General features: G+C 36.7%; 1 protein-coding gene across 2 annotated transcripts in view; it reads right to left on the bottom strand.

Annotated features, from left to right (window-relative positions):
- Positions 1-1,159: 1,159 nt before the first annotated feature.
- Positions 1,160-18,773, bottom strand: part of RRP36 (ribosomal RNA processing 36) — a 47,329-nt gene continuing 29,715 nt past the window's right edge. For both annotated transcript variants that reach the window (XM_026683989.2, XM_087962414.1), the window contains exons 3-8: positions 15,754-15,892; positions 3,469-3,535; positions 3,057-3,161; positions 2,898-2,972; positions 2,612-2,729; positions 1,160-2,022 (exon numbers count right to left, since the gene is read on the bottom strand). In XM_026683989.2, the coding sequence (XP_026539774.1) occupies positions 1,883-2,022; positions 2,612-2,729; positions 2,898-2,972; positions 3,057-3,161; positions 3,469-3,535; positions 15,754-15,892 (644 nt within the window). In that variant the 3' untranslated portion in view covers positions 1,160-1,882. The remainder of the gene's footprint in view (positions 2,023-2,611; positions 2,730-2,897; positions 2,973-3,056; positions 3,162-3,468; positions 3,536-15,753; positions 15,893-18,773) is intronic.

Raw genomic sequence — 18,773 nt, 5'->3', positions numbered from 1 at the left:
GACGTAAAACAGTTCAACACCACTGACAATGCTACTATCCTTCAAAGCGACCTTGATTATGTGTCTGAATGGTCAAACATCTGGCAACTCTAAATCTTGACCAACAAATGCTCTGTCCCACACATTGGTAAAAAAACCAGTACACCAAATACAAACTAGGCGGATATGACCTCGTTGATGATCCTCACTCTGTCAAGGACCTTGGAGTTCTCATATCAAATGACCTAAGTGCCAGAGCTCACTGTAACAGCATTGCCAAAAAAGCATTAAGAGTTGTAAATCTAATCTTACGAAGCTTCTCCTCCGGAACTATTGAATTGCTAACTAGAGCATACAAAACTTTTCCCAGACCAATACTCGAATACAGCTCATCAGTCTGGAATCCTCACTGCATATCAGACATTAATACAATCGAGCGAGTCCAGAAGTATTTCACCAGAAGAGTACTACACTCCTCTGCTCACAACAGAATACCCTATATCACCAGGCTTGAGATTTTAGGCTTGGACAACCTTGAACTACACCGCCTACGGTTAGACTTAAGCGTAGCACACAAAATTATCTGCTACAATATCCTACCAGTTAATGACTTCAGCTTCAACCACAACAATGCAAGCACACACAACAGATACAAATTCAACGTAAACTGCTTCAAACTTGATTGCAGAAAGTACGACTTCAGCAATAGAGTGATCAATGCCTGGAATGCACTACCTAACTCTGTTGTTACATCCTCTAACCCCCACTCCTTTAACCTCAAACTAACCACTATTGACCTCACCCCATTCCTAAGAGGTCTGTGAGGGGCGTGCATAAGTGCACCGTCGTGCCTACTGTCCCTGTCCTATTGTCCCCATTTATTCATACCTATTTCCTGTATTCTTACTCATGTTTATACTTATATCTATTATCTTGTAAGCGATTGACAAATCAAATAAATAAAATAAATAAATAAACATGCCTCAGGTATGTAATGCAGGAGATGGACTTTATGCTCTAAACATCAAAATTGGTTCAAGAAAGAGAGTCAGTATGTGCCATGTCTAACCATACCTAGAACATTCAAAAAATGTAAAACTTTTATTTGATTATGAGGTATTGCTAAGATGATTTATGTATTATTATTCCGACAGTCTGTACCAACAAATACAATATTTACTTTATAAAATTAACAAATTTATTTTTAAATACACCCAGTGAAACAATGATACTAATTAGAGATCCAGCAAACTCAGGCAAAATGTAAATTGCCAGTATCATACTGTACAGTAACACTCTCTATATGTTTATACAATTTTTCTATAAATCTGCTAAAAACATGGACTGCTCATAGTCCGCTTCAGCGGTAAAAGTAAATGCATTCATATTACAATAAAAACCCAAACAAAAAACAGTTGTCCCTAACCAAAGTTTAAGAAAATGGAGCTGCTGTTCACTGGGAAATTCGTTAAGCATCAGTTATTGTTATTCTGTTAAGCTCTGCAAATAAAACAGCTAGAACCACAATCAAGCAGGACTAATGAGGAAGATCATTTTTGGGAAAAGCAGAGGGGACCAAATTACAATTGATAGGGATCTATTATTTCTTGCCCTGAAAAGAAAAGAACAAGCAGCAGGAAATGTAATCACTAAAAATATTCATTTTTCAAAGTTTAAGAGGTGCTTGTGAAATTGAAATAACATAATTTTGCACAACACTCTTTTTTTCCCCAGCAGACATAAATTACTTGGCAGAGTATCTTGAATTGTGGGATGATTCCTGGCTATTTGCCCTTCCTGCCTGGCTTAAAGCTCAAGAGGTCACCTTTCCTAGAGTTGCCTGTATAATTGACAAAGTATGAATCTGTGGCTGAAGTCTTCTTTTGAGGAGGGTAGCCAGACATTAGCTATCCTTCCGAAAAGGGAGTCTCCTTTTATCCTTAGCAGCATTCCTTTTCCTCTTCTTGTTCAGGAAACTCTCCAACTTCCCACTTTTCTTCAGTTCTTTGTATTTCTCAGCAAGTTCCAATTTCTGCATTTCAGCTGTAGATGTCAAGAAGGGATGGAGGTTTTAATTCAAGTCATGCATTCGTAATACCCTAAGCAATTATTTTCTAGAAGCTACTATTTTTTCCTGCCCACATAATCTTTCAACTTGATCCTAAAAATCATGTGATATGGGTTAGTAACTAATTGCTATGAAAATAACATATAAAAAACTCATTTAAGTACTGGCAGTAGCTATCCTAAGCCACTCTTCATTTAATAATTTTGAGAATAATTCAATAATTTAGAAAATGATTCAGTGATTTAGAGAAAGTAAATGCTGCTGGTGCAGGCATGTTGGATGCCACGCTTATACACTGTTTGCGGCAGAAACAATGCTACCACTCGAACCAGCCTTTGTGACAGATACCATCAAGGGCTCCACTGACTGGGTGATGATGATGAAGATAAACACAAATAAATTCCTTAATCTTCAATTTGTAGAAATCAACTAGCACAAACAGGTCTTCTAATATTTCTAATATTTACTAATATAAATATTATTATAATATTTACTAATATATACAGGAAGGGGATCGTATTAAGGTTGGTAGAGCAGCTGTTATCTTAAGTGGGAAAAGCTTACATTTCTTTAGGAAGAAAGGCTTCTTTCCTTGCTTGGCCAACTCTCTTTGCTGCCTCTTGAATGCCAGGGAATTTTCTCTCTTCTTCTGGCATTTTCTCTGTGCTTCTTCCTGTTGTGTCTAAGGAACAAAGAGGGGCAAGAAACAAAGATGTTGTGTTTTTCCTCTCCTCAAATTCCTTTGCCTCCTGGTTTTATCATCAATGCTCTCTACAGCTTTGTTTCTGCCAGTTGCCTGTACTTCAGAAGAGTGAACAGGCTATTTAAATTCTCTTTGGCACCAACTCACCATTCGCTTAAGGAGCTGCTGCAGTTTGTTCTGCTCTTCCACATTTTGACTTTTCTTCAGTTGCTTCTGAATAACCTGCAAAATAGGAAAGCACCAACTCTCTAGGGATGCCTGTTTTCATTCTGAAGGAAGACACGCAGGACACTGTCACATCATTACCTCTTTCTCCTTCTTCCTCACATCATTTAAAAAACTATATGTTTTTTCAAACACTTCTGGTTTATATTCCCCAGAGAGGTCATCAAAACGAGGATCTCTGGACACCTGAGGAGGAGGAAATGAGATCAATACTAGCATCTCAGCAATGTCAGAAAATATTTGTATGTTCTAGGAAGCCCGTATTATGGGAGCACAATACCAGTTTGGCCATATTCCTTTCCCTCATTTCAACCTCTTCAGCACTTCACTTTTGAAATTAAGAGACTTCTCAAATATTGCAACCAAAGTTATTATTTTCTTCCAAATAAATTTGATGCTCAAATTGTCAAATATTCCCCCAGTATGTTTGTCATTCCTTTTTTTTTTTTTTTTAACCGATCTGTTTTGTGTGTTTCAACACAAGAATACCCACCTTTTTCTTAACGGGCACAACTTGTCGCAAAAAAGGTACTGGCAGTTTGGCTGAAGTTTCCAAAGGCCTGCAGAACAGGAAAATAAATACAATCTTTTTGATGGAAAAAAAAGATTCATGGCATTTTACATAGTTGTGACCTGATTCTTAAAACTACTTCTCTGAATACAATAAATAAGTATCAGCGGGCATCAGGACACAAAATATATGCTTGTAATTGTTTTTGTGAGCCAAATGTCTTTCATTCATTAGGCTTTAGAAGGACTGAATAACCAGAGTATACAGGCTTCTCTACGAATGTGTTTTACAGAGGCAGCTTTGTATTGATCAGATAAGAATTGTTCTGTTAGTCAGTGGCCTGGTGTAACCTAATAGCCCAGACAGCTTCCTCCAAGCTCACACAGCTGTGCTTTGCAAAGAAGTTTCTAGCTGAAGCAAAGCTGGAAAGACTCTGTGACTAATAAAGGAAATCTAACTATATCCTTCAATATGCTTTTAGGACTGGCTGCATCCATAGTACTGAAATCACTTCTCATCAACTAAGCCTATCTTCTCCTTCATAAAGAACTTTGAAACAAATTGCCATTTAAGGCATCTAATCCATGGGGTTGTCAGCTGGAATTCCCTGAACCTTCAGAAAGGAGACACTTGCAAAATCCAGTAATATCTCAGAATTTAAGACTGCAAGACATAAAACTAACAACCTCTGGCTACAATAACAGCAATTTCCAGGAAGACTAGCTCTTCAAAGTTACTTCTAAAAAAATGAATAAATCTAACTTTTTGAAGTGTGAGCTGCTTTCTTCCTTTTCTGCTGGTCATTATAAGAACTTCAGAATTTTTTCTTCTTCAGTCCCATCCTTTAAATTTTAAGTTTAAAAGCATGGGTTACCTTGTTTTGGTGGTTTAGGGTCCTGTTTATTAAACAGCAGGACAAATAAATAAAATCCAGCTTTAAGGGAAGAATATGCCCAGCCCCTTAAAACTCTAAGAAGGGGGATTAAAGAGAAAACACCATTAATGTAAGTCTGACTTTAATATCTTACAGTACAGTCAACATCAAGAGGCTCACTAGCTTCAGAAGATATCATCTGTTATAATAACAACTGTCAATAAGTCTCTTAGAGTAGCTGCATATTCAATTAGTGCATATCAGTTTTCTAAACCTCTTGCTATATAGCATCAGTCTACAGAATTTCAGTTGATAAATTGTCTTCCTTTTAACTAATACTGATTAATCATTAGATTCAAATGCATGCGTACAATCTACGAAAATCTCAAAACTTCTTTGAGATGATAGAGGAAATGCAACCTGTCTGCTGAATTTTAATTTCTCTGTCATTGTCAAAAGGGAATTATTTAATAATTTAATTTTCCTTTTTTTATTCATAACGAAAGCCTATATTGTGTTGAGAAATAAGAATATGGATCCCTAATTTTTTTCATTGTTGATTAAACTGAGAGAAGATTAAAAGACAATGTTATTTGAAAATTTCAGTCTGGCTATCGACTATTGAAGCATTTTCTTATCCTATAATATACAAAAAGGAACAAACAGTTAGATATGGTGAAATATTGAATGAAAAGGGTGAACTCAAATCTATACAAAAACTAGAGGAACAAGGTATAAAGATGAATTGGTTTTCATATGCGCAAATACATTCAAGGTATGATAAAGATTCTAAAATGGAAGGTTTCTATGATAAAGTGACTGATTTAGATAAGATTTTGACAGGTACTGATGAAAAGGTGATTAAAAAATTGTATGGATATTTATTAGAAATTAAATTAGAAGAAGAACAAGTTAAAGAAACTATGATTGCTTGGGGGAAGAATTTTGGATATGGGATTGATTTAGAGAAATGGCAAAAATTGTGGTCTCAAAATTATAAAATGACAATGTCAGCAGCATATAAAGAAAATTTGTATAAGATGATTTACAGGTGGCATTTTCCCCTGACAAGAATAGCAAGAATGTTCAAGAATAAATCTGAAAAATGTTGGAAATATCATCAGACACCTGGCTCATATTACCATATGTGGTGGACTTGTGTGGATGCTAAAAATACTGGACTAAAATCCACATGTGGTTGGAAAAAATGACAAAAAAAACATATAGACTTGAAACCAGAGATATTTTTATTGGGAATTTTACCTGAAATATATAGTAAAGACTTGAAATATCTAATTGTAAATGTATTAACAGCGGCTAGGATTGTATTTGCAAAAAACTGGAAAAATGAGAAAACACCATCACAGGAGGAAATCATTAAGAAAATATTGGAATGTGCTGAAATGAGTAGATTGACATTTGAAATTAGGGAACAAGAGGATAAACAATTTTATAAAATTTGGGATCTATTCTATCAATGGTTAGACAATAAAATACAGTAATGAAATATGTAGACTTTTAGAAAATAATAAATATATAAAGATGTACTTCTTTCTTATTATATCTACAAAATGATTTTAGGATAGATTTGGGATGATAATATGAACTGTTATAAAACAAACTAAGTAAATTATGATTATCTTGTAAAACATGAATGAATAAAAGTTTAGTCAAATGATTGATTAATAATGATACTAAGGTATTTAATTTTTGATTGAAAATACGAGATTATATGCAATGTAATTGTAATTGAAGACTACGAAATGGAAGCACAAAACAATTTGTAAACCAACCGGCACACTGTATGTATACATATGGAAGATGGCTTGATGTTTTTATGTTTTGTTTGTTTATGTTTGTTTTTAAAAACCAATAAAAACTTTTTAAAAAAAAGAATTTCAGTTGATAAATTGTCTTCCTTTTAACTAATACTGATTAATCATTAGATTCAAATGCATGCGTACAATCTACGAAAATCTCAAAACTTCTTTGAGATGATAGAGGAAATGCAACCTGTCTGTCTGCTGAATTTTAATTTCTCTGTCATTGTCAAAAGGGAATTATTTAATAATTTAATTTTCCTTTTTTTTATTCATAACGAAAGCCTATATTGTGTTGAGAAATAAGGATATGGATCCCTAATTTTTTTCACTGTTGATTAAAATTAGCTTCACTACATAAATTACACGTATAAAGTTAAGCATGTGTTCTATATAGTAAATTCTTGTGAGTTTTATAAATGTACTATATAGCAAACTTACAAAGCCTACTGTATAGTAAACTGCAAACACTTTTACTAACCCACAACCCAAACAATGCAATAAATTTCCCTGACAGTTTTTTTAGACCTTGGATGGGACACTGCAAAATAGGATTAGGATTTCATTTCACTTACATTTAATTAAATACAATTAATGTGATTCCTCCGTACTAAACTATTTTCACTTTCAGATGTACTAAAAATGGAATTTGACAGTAACTTTTTGAGATCTCTGGGTGTCCCATCTAAATTTTGAGGAGACCAACTGCAACTCTGAAGCGTCAGATTATGCAATTGTGATTTAAAGTATACTTAGAGGGGGAAAATGAACTCAAATGACCAATGCACCCTATCACATAAAATCCCATCTTCCAGTGCTCCCTATGAAAGAAAGAAGAAAGCAAAGGGAACCCCTGTGCTGACCTTAGCCAAATAAAATTCATTGTCAGATACTGCCTTTCCCTGGAAGCTTATAGAAAACCATATAAGTCTGATCCTTGGCAATATCTCCTTAGGCAAGGAAACTGAGGGACTCAAGCAAAGGATCATTTCAACTCTATTAATTTCCTATGGGGACACATTTTATAGACACTACAGACTAATTCTTGATCTTGCCCCCCCCCCTTTTTTTAGGTACCACTGCATTCACTTATTCTTTTGTTGTTCTGTTAATATGAGAATAATAGTGTATAAATATGAAAACTGAAGGAAGTATTTTAATTCTATTGGCATAGTTAGATTCTAATAGGCTGATTGTATTTCAGTAATTCTACTCTCTGTGGCAAATTAATTAATACAATCAGAGTACTGAGCAGACAAAAACACTAATAAAAAGCATTCAGACTGTGAATCTAATTACATGCTTTTATCATTACGTTTTCTTTCTACCTGCATTATCTCTTGAGAAGATTTCATTTTTCTTAGAATTGAAAGGCAAAATCTGTAACTCATTGTGGGGATACTACTCAATACTGACAAGGGATGAATATTTCAAACAGAAGTGACTCCTCTGATTGAAGGATGGATTATATTTAGCAAGAAATTTCTTTTTTAACATGACTCCCTGGTAAGCATGTTTAGATCAGAACTTATATTCATTTAATTAATTTTTGTTTTTGCAGAAAACATTACACTGAAATGACACAGTTTGACCGTTATATAAACTACGCTCACGGTTAAAAAGAAAGTAAGTGTGACTTATATTTAGGAGGAAAGCTTCTGCATTGATACAATGTTTGCAGCACCTGCTTCCATATCTTTAAAGAAGTCAGAACATCTCCTGAGCTTGCACAGTCCCAGGAAAATATTCATTGAGGAGGTCTTAGAGAGCATTAGGTCATAAAGGATAGTATCACATTAGACTGTGTGTGAAATCCATTCTTAACAGCAGAGAATATAGGCATCCTCTGGGGGGGGTTTCTTTTAAACTGGGTTCGACACAATCCAAGAGTTCTATAAGGCCTTGGGTGGGTTCCTGGAAGGACTTAAGCAGGAAAAGAACTCCCAAAATTCAGTGATGCTTGACACACCCAAACATCTGCTCTTTTAGCTGCATGTCATCAATATTTGTCACCCCCACAATTTGTAAGTGGTCTGTGAAGCAGGTTCCGGCTGTCTTTCTTTCATTCCATTTTTCTCTCTTCCCACCTGCACAAGCGTACAACTGAACTTCTTCTCTGCCTCCAAACTCCAACAAACGATTTCCTCATCAGCCCATGTTTTCTAAGAGACAGCTGAAAACGGAGCTAGAAATCTAGGAGTTTCTCACTTGACCCAAGAGCAATTTTGGTGAGTCTCTCCTTCTTTGCTTCCCATTTTGCAAGCCATATTTGTGTATCAATAAAGGAGAATATTTGTAACCTGGAGTTAAAATCAGGGGTCCTTGGGGGTCTCTGAGCTTGCTTGTTTTTTTTGAAGGCACTGATGATGTTACCAAGTTAGAGTAATGAAACATCTACAAAAAAACAAGCAAGCTCAGACAGCACCAAGGACACCCTATATTTGTGTGTATGCGTGTGTTTGTCTGCAAGAAGCCAGCTTAATCATCAAGGTGAGATAGAATAGAATAGAATAGAATAGAATAGAATAGAATAGAATAGAATAGAATAGAATAGAATAGAATAGAATAGAATTCTTTATTGGCCAAGTGTGATTGGACACACAAGGAATTTGTCTTTGGTGCATATGCTCTTAGCATACATAAAAAGAAAAGATACATTCGTCAAGAATCATAAGGTATAACACTTAATGATTGTCATAGGGTACAAATAAGCAATCAAATTATACTAGGAAACAATCAATAAATAAATCGTAAGGATACAAGCAACAAAGTTAGTCATACAGTCACAAGTAGGAAGAGATGGGTGATAGGAACGATGAGATCCTGTGTACACCAACTTAAAATTAAACCCAACTGAGCCACATAGGAATTAATAAAGCAATCTTTGTGAAATTGAAGGGTTTACTTTTTTTTTTTGTAAAAGCAAATATTAATTTTGCCTTTTATAATAAACACTTTACTTTTCATTGTGTTGCCAATTTTCTATCACTCATGCCTTGCCTCTTGATTAAGCGTTCTGAGATTATTATTTTTAATCACATGTTTTGAAAAACCCTTGTTCTAGTGGGTATCTCTCTCCCATTCGCTCCAGAAGCAGGGTGTAGATTCAGGGTTGTTTCACTAGGGAGATATAGCTCAAGTCGTAAAGAAAACTATGACAAAGATATCTAAATGTATAAATAAAGGAATGATCTGTATATGGCGTATATATATATATGGCAAATATATGATTTGCCATAGGTATCTTTCTTCCTTTTTGGAAATAATAATGGGTGGCCAGGATCCTCTGCCTCTACTGTAGAAAATAAATCTTTATGGTAAGTCTAATGCAGGTAATCTTTGACTTATGACTACAACCAAGCCCAAAATTTCTGCTGTTAAGTGAGGCATCTGTTAAATAAATTTTGCCCCATTTTACAACAGTTCTTGCCACAGTTGTTAAGTGAATCACTGCAGTTGATAAGTTAGTAACAGGGCTGTTAAGTGAATCTGGCTTCCCCATTGACTTTGGTTGTCAGAAGATCACAAAGGATGATCACCCCAGGACACTGCAACTGTCATAAAGATGAACCAGTTGCCATGCATCCAAATTTTGATCACATGACCATGGGGATGCAGGAAAGGCTGTAACTGTGAAAAATGGTCATAAGTCACTTTGAACAGTCACTAAATGAACTGTTGTAAGTCAAGGACTACCAGTACATTCCTTTTATACCAAGGTATCCTATAATAGGACATACTAAAGTTATCCATACACATGGGACTATAGGTTTAGATGGGCCATTTAGACCATTTCTTCTTAAAAACCATTTTTTCAGCATCTTCCTGCTGAAGGATATCTGTCTTAGGAATATGAATTCAGCTTCAGTATTCATGAAGAAAGGCATAGCTCTTAAGAGAGTATTAGCATCAAAGACAACAAGGAGGCTGTGCTTTTGGTGGAATGGGAACAAAAGGATGGCAGAAATGCATTAACTTCCCCTGACTAGGATCTCCTTGAGGGAAACTCCTCAGCATCAGTGTATTTGCAAACATCTGTGGGATCTTTAGACAGTTAAGATTCTGAGAAGAAACATCTACTGGAAGGGACAAACATGCATCGTTGTCCTTGATACTGGGGCTATACAGATCATCATTTAGCTCTCTACTGCCCAAAAAACCTGATTTTGGCTGATTTGAAGAACTGATATAGCTGGGTGCTGTATGATTTGTTTTCTCTCCTTTGCAGGAAGATTAAGCCCTTTTAAACTTGTTGTCCATAAGAGTAAACAAGTTGTGGAGTTGCTGACAGAAGGACATTCTGTTGTTCAAAAAGTCCAGCTCCTTGAAATGTCTACACCAGGATCTAGGCATCCTTTGAATAATCAAAGATAATTTTATCAACAGGTTATAAAGGTAGGAATATATGTGTATTTCTAGGAACCTGATCTACAACAGTCACCATAATCTTTGTGAATACTCTGGAAGCTGCAACAGGCTGAATGAGAGGCCTTGAAAAGATAATGGGTGTCCTAATAGTTACATCTCAGGAACATGCTGTGGGATGAATTGATTCTGTATGTGCATAAGTCCAGGGCAACTTTTTTTGGAAACACTTCACTGTTTATCTCAGGGTTTCCATCTGGCACTCGTACTATTTGGTTTACTTCATGTCTAAAATCTTGTGCTATTATGTGTTCCTCTTGTGGACAATTAGACATTTAAAGTTAGATGGCATTTTGTTCCTTTGGACTTGGAAGATTGGGTGAAGTAATCTAAGGCTGATGAATTCTATGGTGTAGCCCTCTTTAAGTTCCATGCACTTCATACGATATGGGTCTACTGATGGGTGAATTGCATTCGGAGTTGTTTGCACGTCCCATCTTGCAGTGAGAAAAGGTCGTTTCCCCCCCCCCCCCGCCCCACCTCCCAGCATTGGGATTAAGACTGTTGAAATTGTTTGGGATTCCATCAAGATGAGCTGTATTCCTTGTGGCTCAATTTTTTTTTTTAAGAAATAGATAGAAATGTTTGGTATACATCTGATTCCTGCTGTTTTAGGCTTCATATTTTTATATTTGTTAGAAGAATAGTTTTCTTTTAATCCTTAGTCTCAATTAGGACATTATCTAGGGCCTGTCTGAATAGTTTGCCACTTTTGAATGGACCTGATATGAAGACTGATTTTAATTTAGAGTACTTTCCAGTTCATCAACTACAGCTGTCTTAAACTGTTATGTTAGCTGTAGTGCCTTTGGCTGAGAACTGCATGCTGTTTTTCCCAGCATCTGCCATTAAGGCAGAGAGTTGGCTAACTTGTTCATGCCTTACACGGGCTCCCTATCTTCTAGAATTGGAATAACTGTTTGCTCCATAGGATTGAAGCTTAGTGAAGATGAACATGGCAAGGAAAGCCCTTGTGGCCTTAGCTGAAACCCTGCGTGCATTTTATTGCAGAATCTCTGTCTCCAGGACTGTCTAGGATATCTTCCCTGTCTCCATTTACTATTGCTCCCAAAACCAGAGTTGTCATGTAAGTATCCACTAAGATATCTTAATTAGGTCTATGGCTACCTATGAAAAGGTACTGAGAAAGGAGATGGAAGAATTTTCATTTTCTCATTGCCCCGAGAAACTTGTACTCTGCTCTGAGGATTTTGTTAAAGGTATCAGGGAGTGGAAGGCATAAGACAGTAAATAGCTACAGGTAATCCTTGACTTACAATCATTTGTTTAGTGATGGTTCAAAGTTACAACAGCACTGAAAAAAAAAGTTATGACCCAGTCCTTGCACTTATAACTGGTGTAGCATCCCCATGGTCATATGATCAGAATTCAGGTGTTGGGCAACCAGTGTATATTAACGACAGTTGCAGTGTTCTGGGGTCATGTGATCACCATCTGCAACCTTCTCAGTCATCTTCCGTTAAGCGAAGTCGATGGGAGAAGTTGGATTTGCTTAGCGACAGCACGGTTCACTTACGTGCAGCTATTTGCTTAACAACAGTGCCAAAAAAATTCGAATGTGGCTCACTTAGCAACTGCCTTCCTTAGCAATGGAAATTCTGGTCCCAATTGTGATTTAAATTGGGGACTACCTGTACTAGGAAACCACTGCTAATACTGCGTTCAACAAGGAATTTGTTAGGCTCAGGCATTCTAGTTCCTTCAGCCCTGGAGTCTTGCAGACTTTCCTAAGCAGCAAGGGAATTCTGCTTTGTGGAAAAGCCCGAAAGATTTCAGGTTTGGTTTTCAATTTTATTCTCATCTAGGGACAAATCCCTCTCTTCCCTATTTGACAGGTGCTGAAGGAAAGTAATTGAACCATACGTAATATATACACCTCACCCTAGGAGTAGGTGCCATTCCTTGCTTCCTTGGTGGTTTGATTATTCCCCCTGTGATGGTGGCCTCAACATTGACCTCTGTTGCAAATATCATGTAGCTTATTAGCCACTTATCTGACAATCTAGTCTCCTGGGGAGAGCATCGTAATGAGACAAAAGGACATATTAATGTGTCATTCAAGGTTAGTCAGTTGGCTCATTACCAACCATAAGAGAGGACATATTAATGGACAGCTGTCCATGACCCTGCTAGGTCTATTTTCCCTAGCCTATGTTTGTAAGAAAAAAAATTGGGAGATCCACCTAGACTTAGGGAGTTCCTGGCAGAATAAATGGGCTTTCACACAGCTATTTTCTCTCACTGAAAGCAATGTTAGTTCTAATCTAAGCCCTGCCTCTGGAGCAGGGCTGTCATTGTGGCTTGCAGGCCGGAAGCATCACGCACTGGCCACACCCACGCCTAGTTTAGCAAAGGGGGGGAAAGTCGCGATACATTGCGTGATGCCGCCGTGACACCACAAGTTTGACATCCTGCTCTGGAGTAAGTGAAGAGAAGCTCACTAGAGGATGCCCTGCCTTCACTGGAAAAAAAACCCAGAGGTTTCAGTTTGAAATTTGGAATGGATGAGACAGAACTGATGAAGTATCAGATCCCATCACCTTGGAAAGATTTATGTATGTTCAAAGAGACACCAAGTGTTCTATTTCCATTCTTGTCTGCTTTAATATCTAAATTACTCTTCAGATCAACATTTACAAAACCCACCAAAGCATATGGAGCTGTGATACAACAGAAGCCAACCAGCCAGTCAGAGCTGTTCATAAATAAGAGGAAAAATTGTTAGATCAAGTCAGAAAAAGCAGACTGCCAGATGGATACTTAAACTTTTAGATCTTTACAGGTTCCACCCAGCTGAGAAAGCTAACTACTATCCTTGTACATAATACATGAATGCATTATACATGAAAAGTTCCTGACAGGTAAATTTACAATTCCTAAGCTCTGCACTAAGTGGAAACATGACATACAATGCAATATCAAGTATGTTCAACATTTATAGTTAAGCATTAAAGATGTTTACTTATTATTAATAATGTTATTAAATTATCTTATTAAAGATGATAATTTTGTCTATTGATGCTCTGTGACCGTATTATTATCTCTTTTATTCATTAAATATGAAACTCAAGTCAACTGAACATTTGAAAATGTATCACAAATCAAAAAAAAACCAACCCCCCCCCCCCCCCCCCCCCCCCCCCCCCCCCCCCCCCCCCCCCCCCCCCCCCCCCCCCCCCCCCCCCCCCCCCCCCCCCACCAGTGACTAGTGCTAATGGTTGATACGGGTTACTGCCAGAGTTCTAGGTATCAACCAAATATCTTCTCAAAATATACAATGTTCCGAGTAACGCAGTTTTTTGTAATTCCGCTGATGTTATTGCAGGAAGCCGAAATTTCTTGATGTGTTTTGTAAAATTCTTGGACATGGTACCAAGTACCCCAATGACAATGAGTATCACTGTTACATGTTTCATCCCTAACCGTATAGTTTCAATGGCCAGGTCACGATATTTTGTGATATTTCATTATTATTTTATACACAAAAACAACAGCATACACAGCAAATGAGATAAGTATGCTGGGTTTCATATTACAAATCACTAGTTGAACACTTCCTAAGCGTTTAGGACTGCGTGATGTATCGGAGAATTATGCGAGCAGATCCCAGTAAGGTGGCCTTCTGCAGCTGACCAATGGTGATTTTGTCAGCGCCAATTGTTTCTAAGTGCTTGCCTAGGTCTTTAGGCACAGCACCCAGTGTGCCGAGTACCACTGGAACCACCTGCACTGGTTTATGCCAGAGTCTCTGCAGTTCAATTTTCAAGTCCTGATATCTGGTGATTTTTTCAAGTTGTTTCTCGTCAATTCTGTTGTCACCAGGTATGGCAATGTCGACGATCCACACTTTTTTCTTCTCCACAATTGTGATATCCAGGGTATTATGTTCCAAAACTTTGTCAATCTGTATTCGGAAGTCCCACAGTAGTTTTGCATGCTCATTTTTGACCACTTTTTCAGGCTTATAATCCCACCAGTTCTTTGCTACAGGCAGATGGTAGTTGTGACACAAGTTCCAATGGACCATCTGAGCGACTGTGTTGTTACGTTGTTTGTAGTCAGTCTGAGTGACTGTCTTGCAACAGCTCAGTATGTGATCGATGGTTTCATCTGCTTCTTTGCAGAGTCTGCATTTGGGGTCATCAGCAAATTTTTCAATTCTGGCTTTGATTGCATTCGTTCTGATAGCTTGTTCTTGGGCTGTCTCTTTCTTCAGTGTTCCGTTGGTCAGCCATAACCAGGTCTTTTCCTTATCTACTTTTCCCAGCTGGCGCAGCACCCCCCATGGGGTGCCCCCTTGACGTGGCGGGAGACTTAACTGCTCCAATGAAGCTGAGAGCTGTGCTGGCAGTAGTGCAAAATACCAGCAGGTCCAACCATGCCAGAGAGGTCTCGGCCGAGGAGCAGGATTGAGTGCACCCAACAACCCATGCAATGAATCATGGTGAAACACAACCAAACGAAGCCTATATCGGCTTGGTCGTCACCTGGGTGAACAAGGACTGCGTCGGGTGCTGGGGAACCTGGGCATCCGCCGACAAGTGGGCTACAGGCCACGGGTCCCATAGCTGAGCAACCAGGGCATGAGCCTGCAGGGCTACTGGAAGCTGAACAACTTCAGAAGTGGCAGAAATACACTATGTCAGAGAACCGCACTGTAATGAAATGGTACTACAAAGCGGAACCAGAAAAATGAGGTTACCAAAAAAAAGATGATGATTATTATTATGACAGTATACACAGCAAACGAGATAACCATGCTGGGTTTCGTATCACAAATCACTAGTCGAAAACTTCCCAAGTGTTTAGGACTGCACGATGTATCGGCGGATTATGCAAGCAGATCCCAGTAAGGTGGCCTTCTGTAGCTGACCAATGGTGATTTTGTCAGCACCAATTGTTTTTAAGTGCTTGCCTAGGTCTTTAGGCACAGCACCCAGTGTGCCAAGTACCACTGGAACTACCTGCACTGGTTTATGCCAGAGTCTCTGCAGTTCGATTCTCAAGTCCTGTTATTATTATTATTATTATTATTATTATTATTATTATTATTATCATCATCACAACCACTATCACTCTCATTATTTACAGTATTATGTAGAGATACGCAGCAGAAATTGTGTTTACCTGTTTTTGCTCAAACACGGCCTCTTCTTTGTTTTTGTGACATCTGGTAGCCTTTTCTTAGATGTCATTTGCTGATAAGCCTTCATCCCAACTTGGTTTCTCATTTGTAACAGCTCCCCAAAAGACATTGAAGACAATTCTGAAGGAAAAGGAAAAGAAAGATAAAGATATACAGACATACACCAAAGTATCTGAAATATTTGCACCAGCCTTTGGCAATCAAGCACTCTCAGATGTATTGATTTAACATGTGGAATTTTCAGCAATGGACCACGCTGCCTCAGATACTCAAGTTAGGAAAACTGATTGACATATTTAGTTATTTATTTTCTGCACCACTGCAATCCAGAAACTCTCGGCAGCTTACATAAAGAATAAAATAAAATCAACACATTTATAAAAGAATAAAATAACCTGCACAAAAACCATAAACAATAAAAACAAAAACTGAACATGGCTTGATACAATCAGGTGAAGCAGACATGTATTGAATGTTGCAATACCTTAACATAAAATATTGCTTCCTCCATGTTCTCCAGATACGTAGACAAATAGATAGGTAGTATTTTTTTTGGTCATTGATTGTTAAAAATACAATCAGTAAAATGACAACGCAAAAGTGAGAAAATTCTGATGGAGGAGGAAGTGATTAAGAAAATAAGGGAATGTGCAGAAATGAGTAGACTAATTACCGGTAGCAATTAAAGAGTAAGAAGAAAAAGAGTATTATAAGATTTGGATTTATTTTATCAATGGCTAGATAGTAGAGTAAGAAACTGAAGTATATTGTAATAGTAATTATATATTATAATTGAATATTTCTAAATTAGTTATACTATGAATATAATTTAGTAAGAATTGAGATTTATTTTTAAAGATAGCCTGGAACTGAAATTAAAACTTTAATGATAGTATAATAATGATATAATATGATATGGAACGTTGATTAGAATATGATATGAATGTAAAGTTAAGAGGAAAGGATTATAGATACTGTGCACATGATATATGTACCAAACCGGCACATTGTAAAATTGAAAAAAGGTTTTATTTGTTATTTTATTTGTTATAAAAAAACACTTTTTTTAAAAAAAAAGTGACAACACAAAACTATCCCCTAACAAGAACTATTAGCAACCATTTGTGGGCAAAGCTTAGACATAATGTAGTAAAAATGTGTTACTTTTAGAGAAATATATATACTTTGATATTTAACAGATAGTGCAGATAAAAGATATCGAAGTGCCATGCTAATTTAAATAAAAGAGGGGTTATCAACTGCCAGTAAATGATCCTTTAGAACTGACAATAGAGAAGAACATGAGCTGTGGTTTTTATACCTATATCATAGGGGCAATGTCAGGTTCTCTATGGGGTTTCCGAAATTCCCCTTCCAGGACAGCTATGGGGAACACATTAAATCAAGCTAATGATAAAAACTCTCCTAAATTTGGGAACTATGATATGATATAAACATGAGGCTGGTTTAGTCACTCAAACTTTGTTATTTGGAATTATATTGTGAGTGAAAGTAGCAATCCCTGACCTTCTATCATCTATATCTTAGTATTATATTGATCCGATTTGATTAACTCTAAGGTGAAAATGTCATCATTGGAGAAACCATCCAAATTTTGTGTCTTTTGTATCCTTGTTTCCCAGGAAGATGATCATTTTATTATTTGTTTATTTATTAAATTTTTATGCTGCCCATCTCCCCCACAGGTACTCTGGGCCACTGTTCATACTGTTATGTAGTCATATATGAGCCCTGTGTAGTAATTGTGTTTGGGCTTTAGTTACAAACAGTTTTAATTGCAACAGGGATAAACTGCTCCTCTAGAACAATAGTAACTTTTCATTGCTGATGCAGATCTCTCTAAACTGTGGGATACATAATAGTCCACCTGGGCATCTCTGCTTGAAAAAACTCTTCCTCGTTACTCTTACATGTATGCACCAGGCCTGTCAGAGCTATTTTTTCCATTCACATCAGAGCCAGATGAACAGTTCTGTACACGAAGTTGCAGTATTTATACAATATAGAACCATAAGAACTTGTAACATCTCAATAAAACAAGCCTTGGTTAGAGAGCTCTGCCCATAACTAGATTTGCTTAACTTCATGCAAAACTTCTTATAACAAAAATATTTTTCTTGGCTGCTATGATTTCCCTTTAGTGCCTCTAGAAGAAAATAACTGTAGTGACTAGAAATCAGCAGGAAATTGGATCACAGTCTCAAGGAAGATTTTTCTTTAAGTGAAAAGTGATTTAAAAAAAAAAAAGTATGTGATGTGTGTGCCTTAGGTTCCAAATCAAGTATATTTTGTTCACAGGTCATTTAATAGTTTTTTATTTTTTTAAAAAATTAGTATTTTACACATCTTAAGTCTTACCTATGATTGTCTTACTGACAACAGTAATTTATATTATTGTTATGGGATTTATAACTTGTCTTAAAGATTAAAATAATGAGAAAGCTTTCCCTAAAACTAACACATTATTTTTATGGTGACATTTCAAAAGAAAAATTTATCTTACTTTTTCTAAGCTATGTCCAATCCTTGTGATTTACTATTATGGCATCAATTAGATATGTCAGGTACCTAGTTAACCTTTGTTAACTCTCTTTTAGACAAAGAAAAATGTTTATTAAGGTGACACACTATTTCTAATGATAGCATTCTATACCGTGATACATTACAAAGAAGAGGTAATTTAAAAAAATATTTTCTGGGTTTCCTACTTTCAGCAGAGAGTTGATTTGCTATCTACCCTGTCTCCACTCCTGAGTGAAGTTTTAATTTATATTTTCCAATTTTTCTGTGAAATGGTAATTCTTAGGATCATGTAATATTCTGCTGACATTAACCACTAGAGATGATTATACTTGGGATATAAGAATAAAGATGAATTTCAGTGAAACAAACTGCTGCCTGTTTTACCAAGTGCTATCTACATCAACTGGCAGATTTTTGTAGGATCAAAGTAAGTTTATTTCCCACCTCTTGCTATTCA

The sequence above is a fragment of the Notechis scutatus genome, chromosome 1, assembly GCF_049901735.1.
Source record: "Notechis scutatus isolate UNSWTSFEM ecotype Mainland chromosome 1, rNotScu1.2, whole genome shotgun sequence".
NCBI lineage: Eukaryota > Metazoa > Chordata > Lepidosauria > Squamata > Elapidae > Notechis > Notechis scutatus.
Note: the sequence above shows the minus strand (reverse complement) of the source record. Positions and strands in the feature narration are given on the sequence as shown.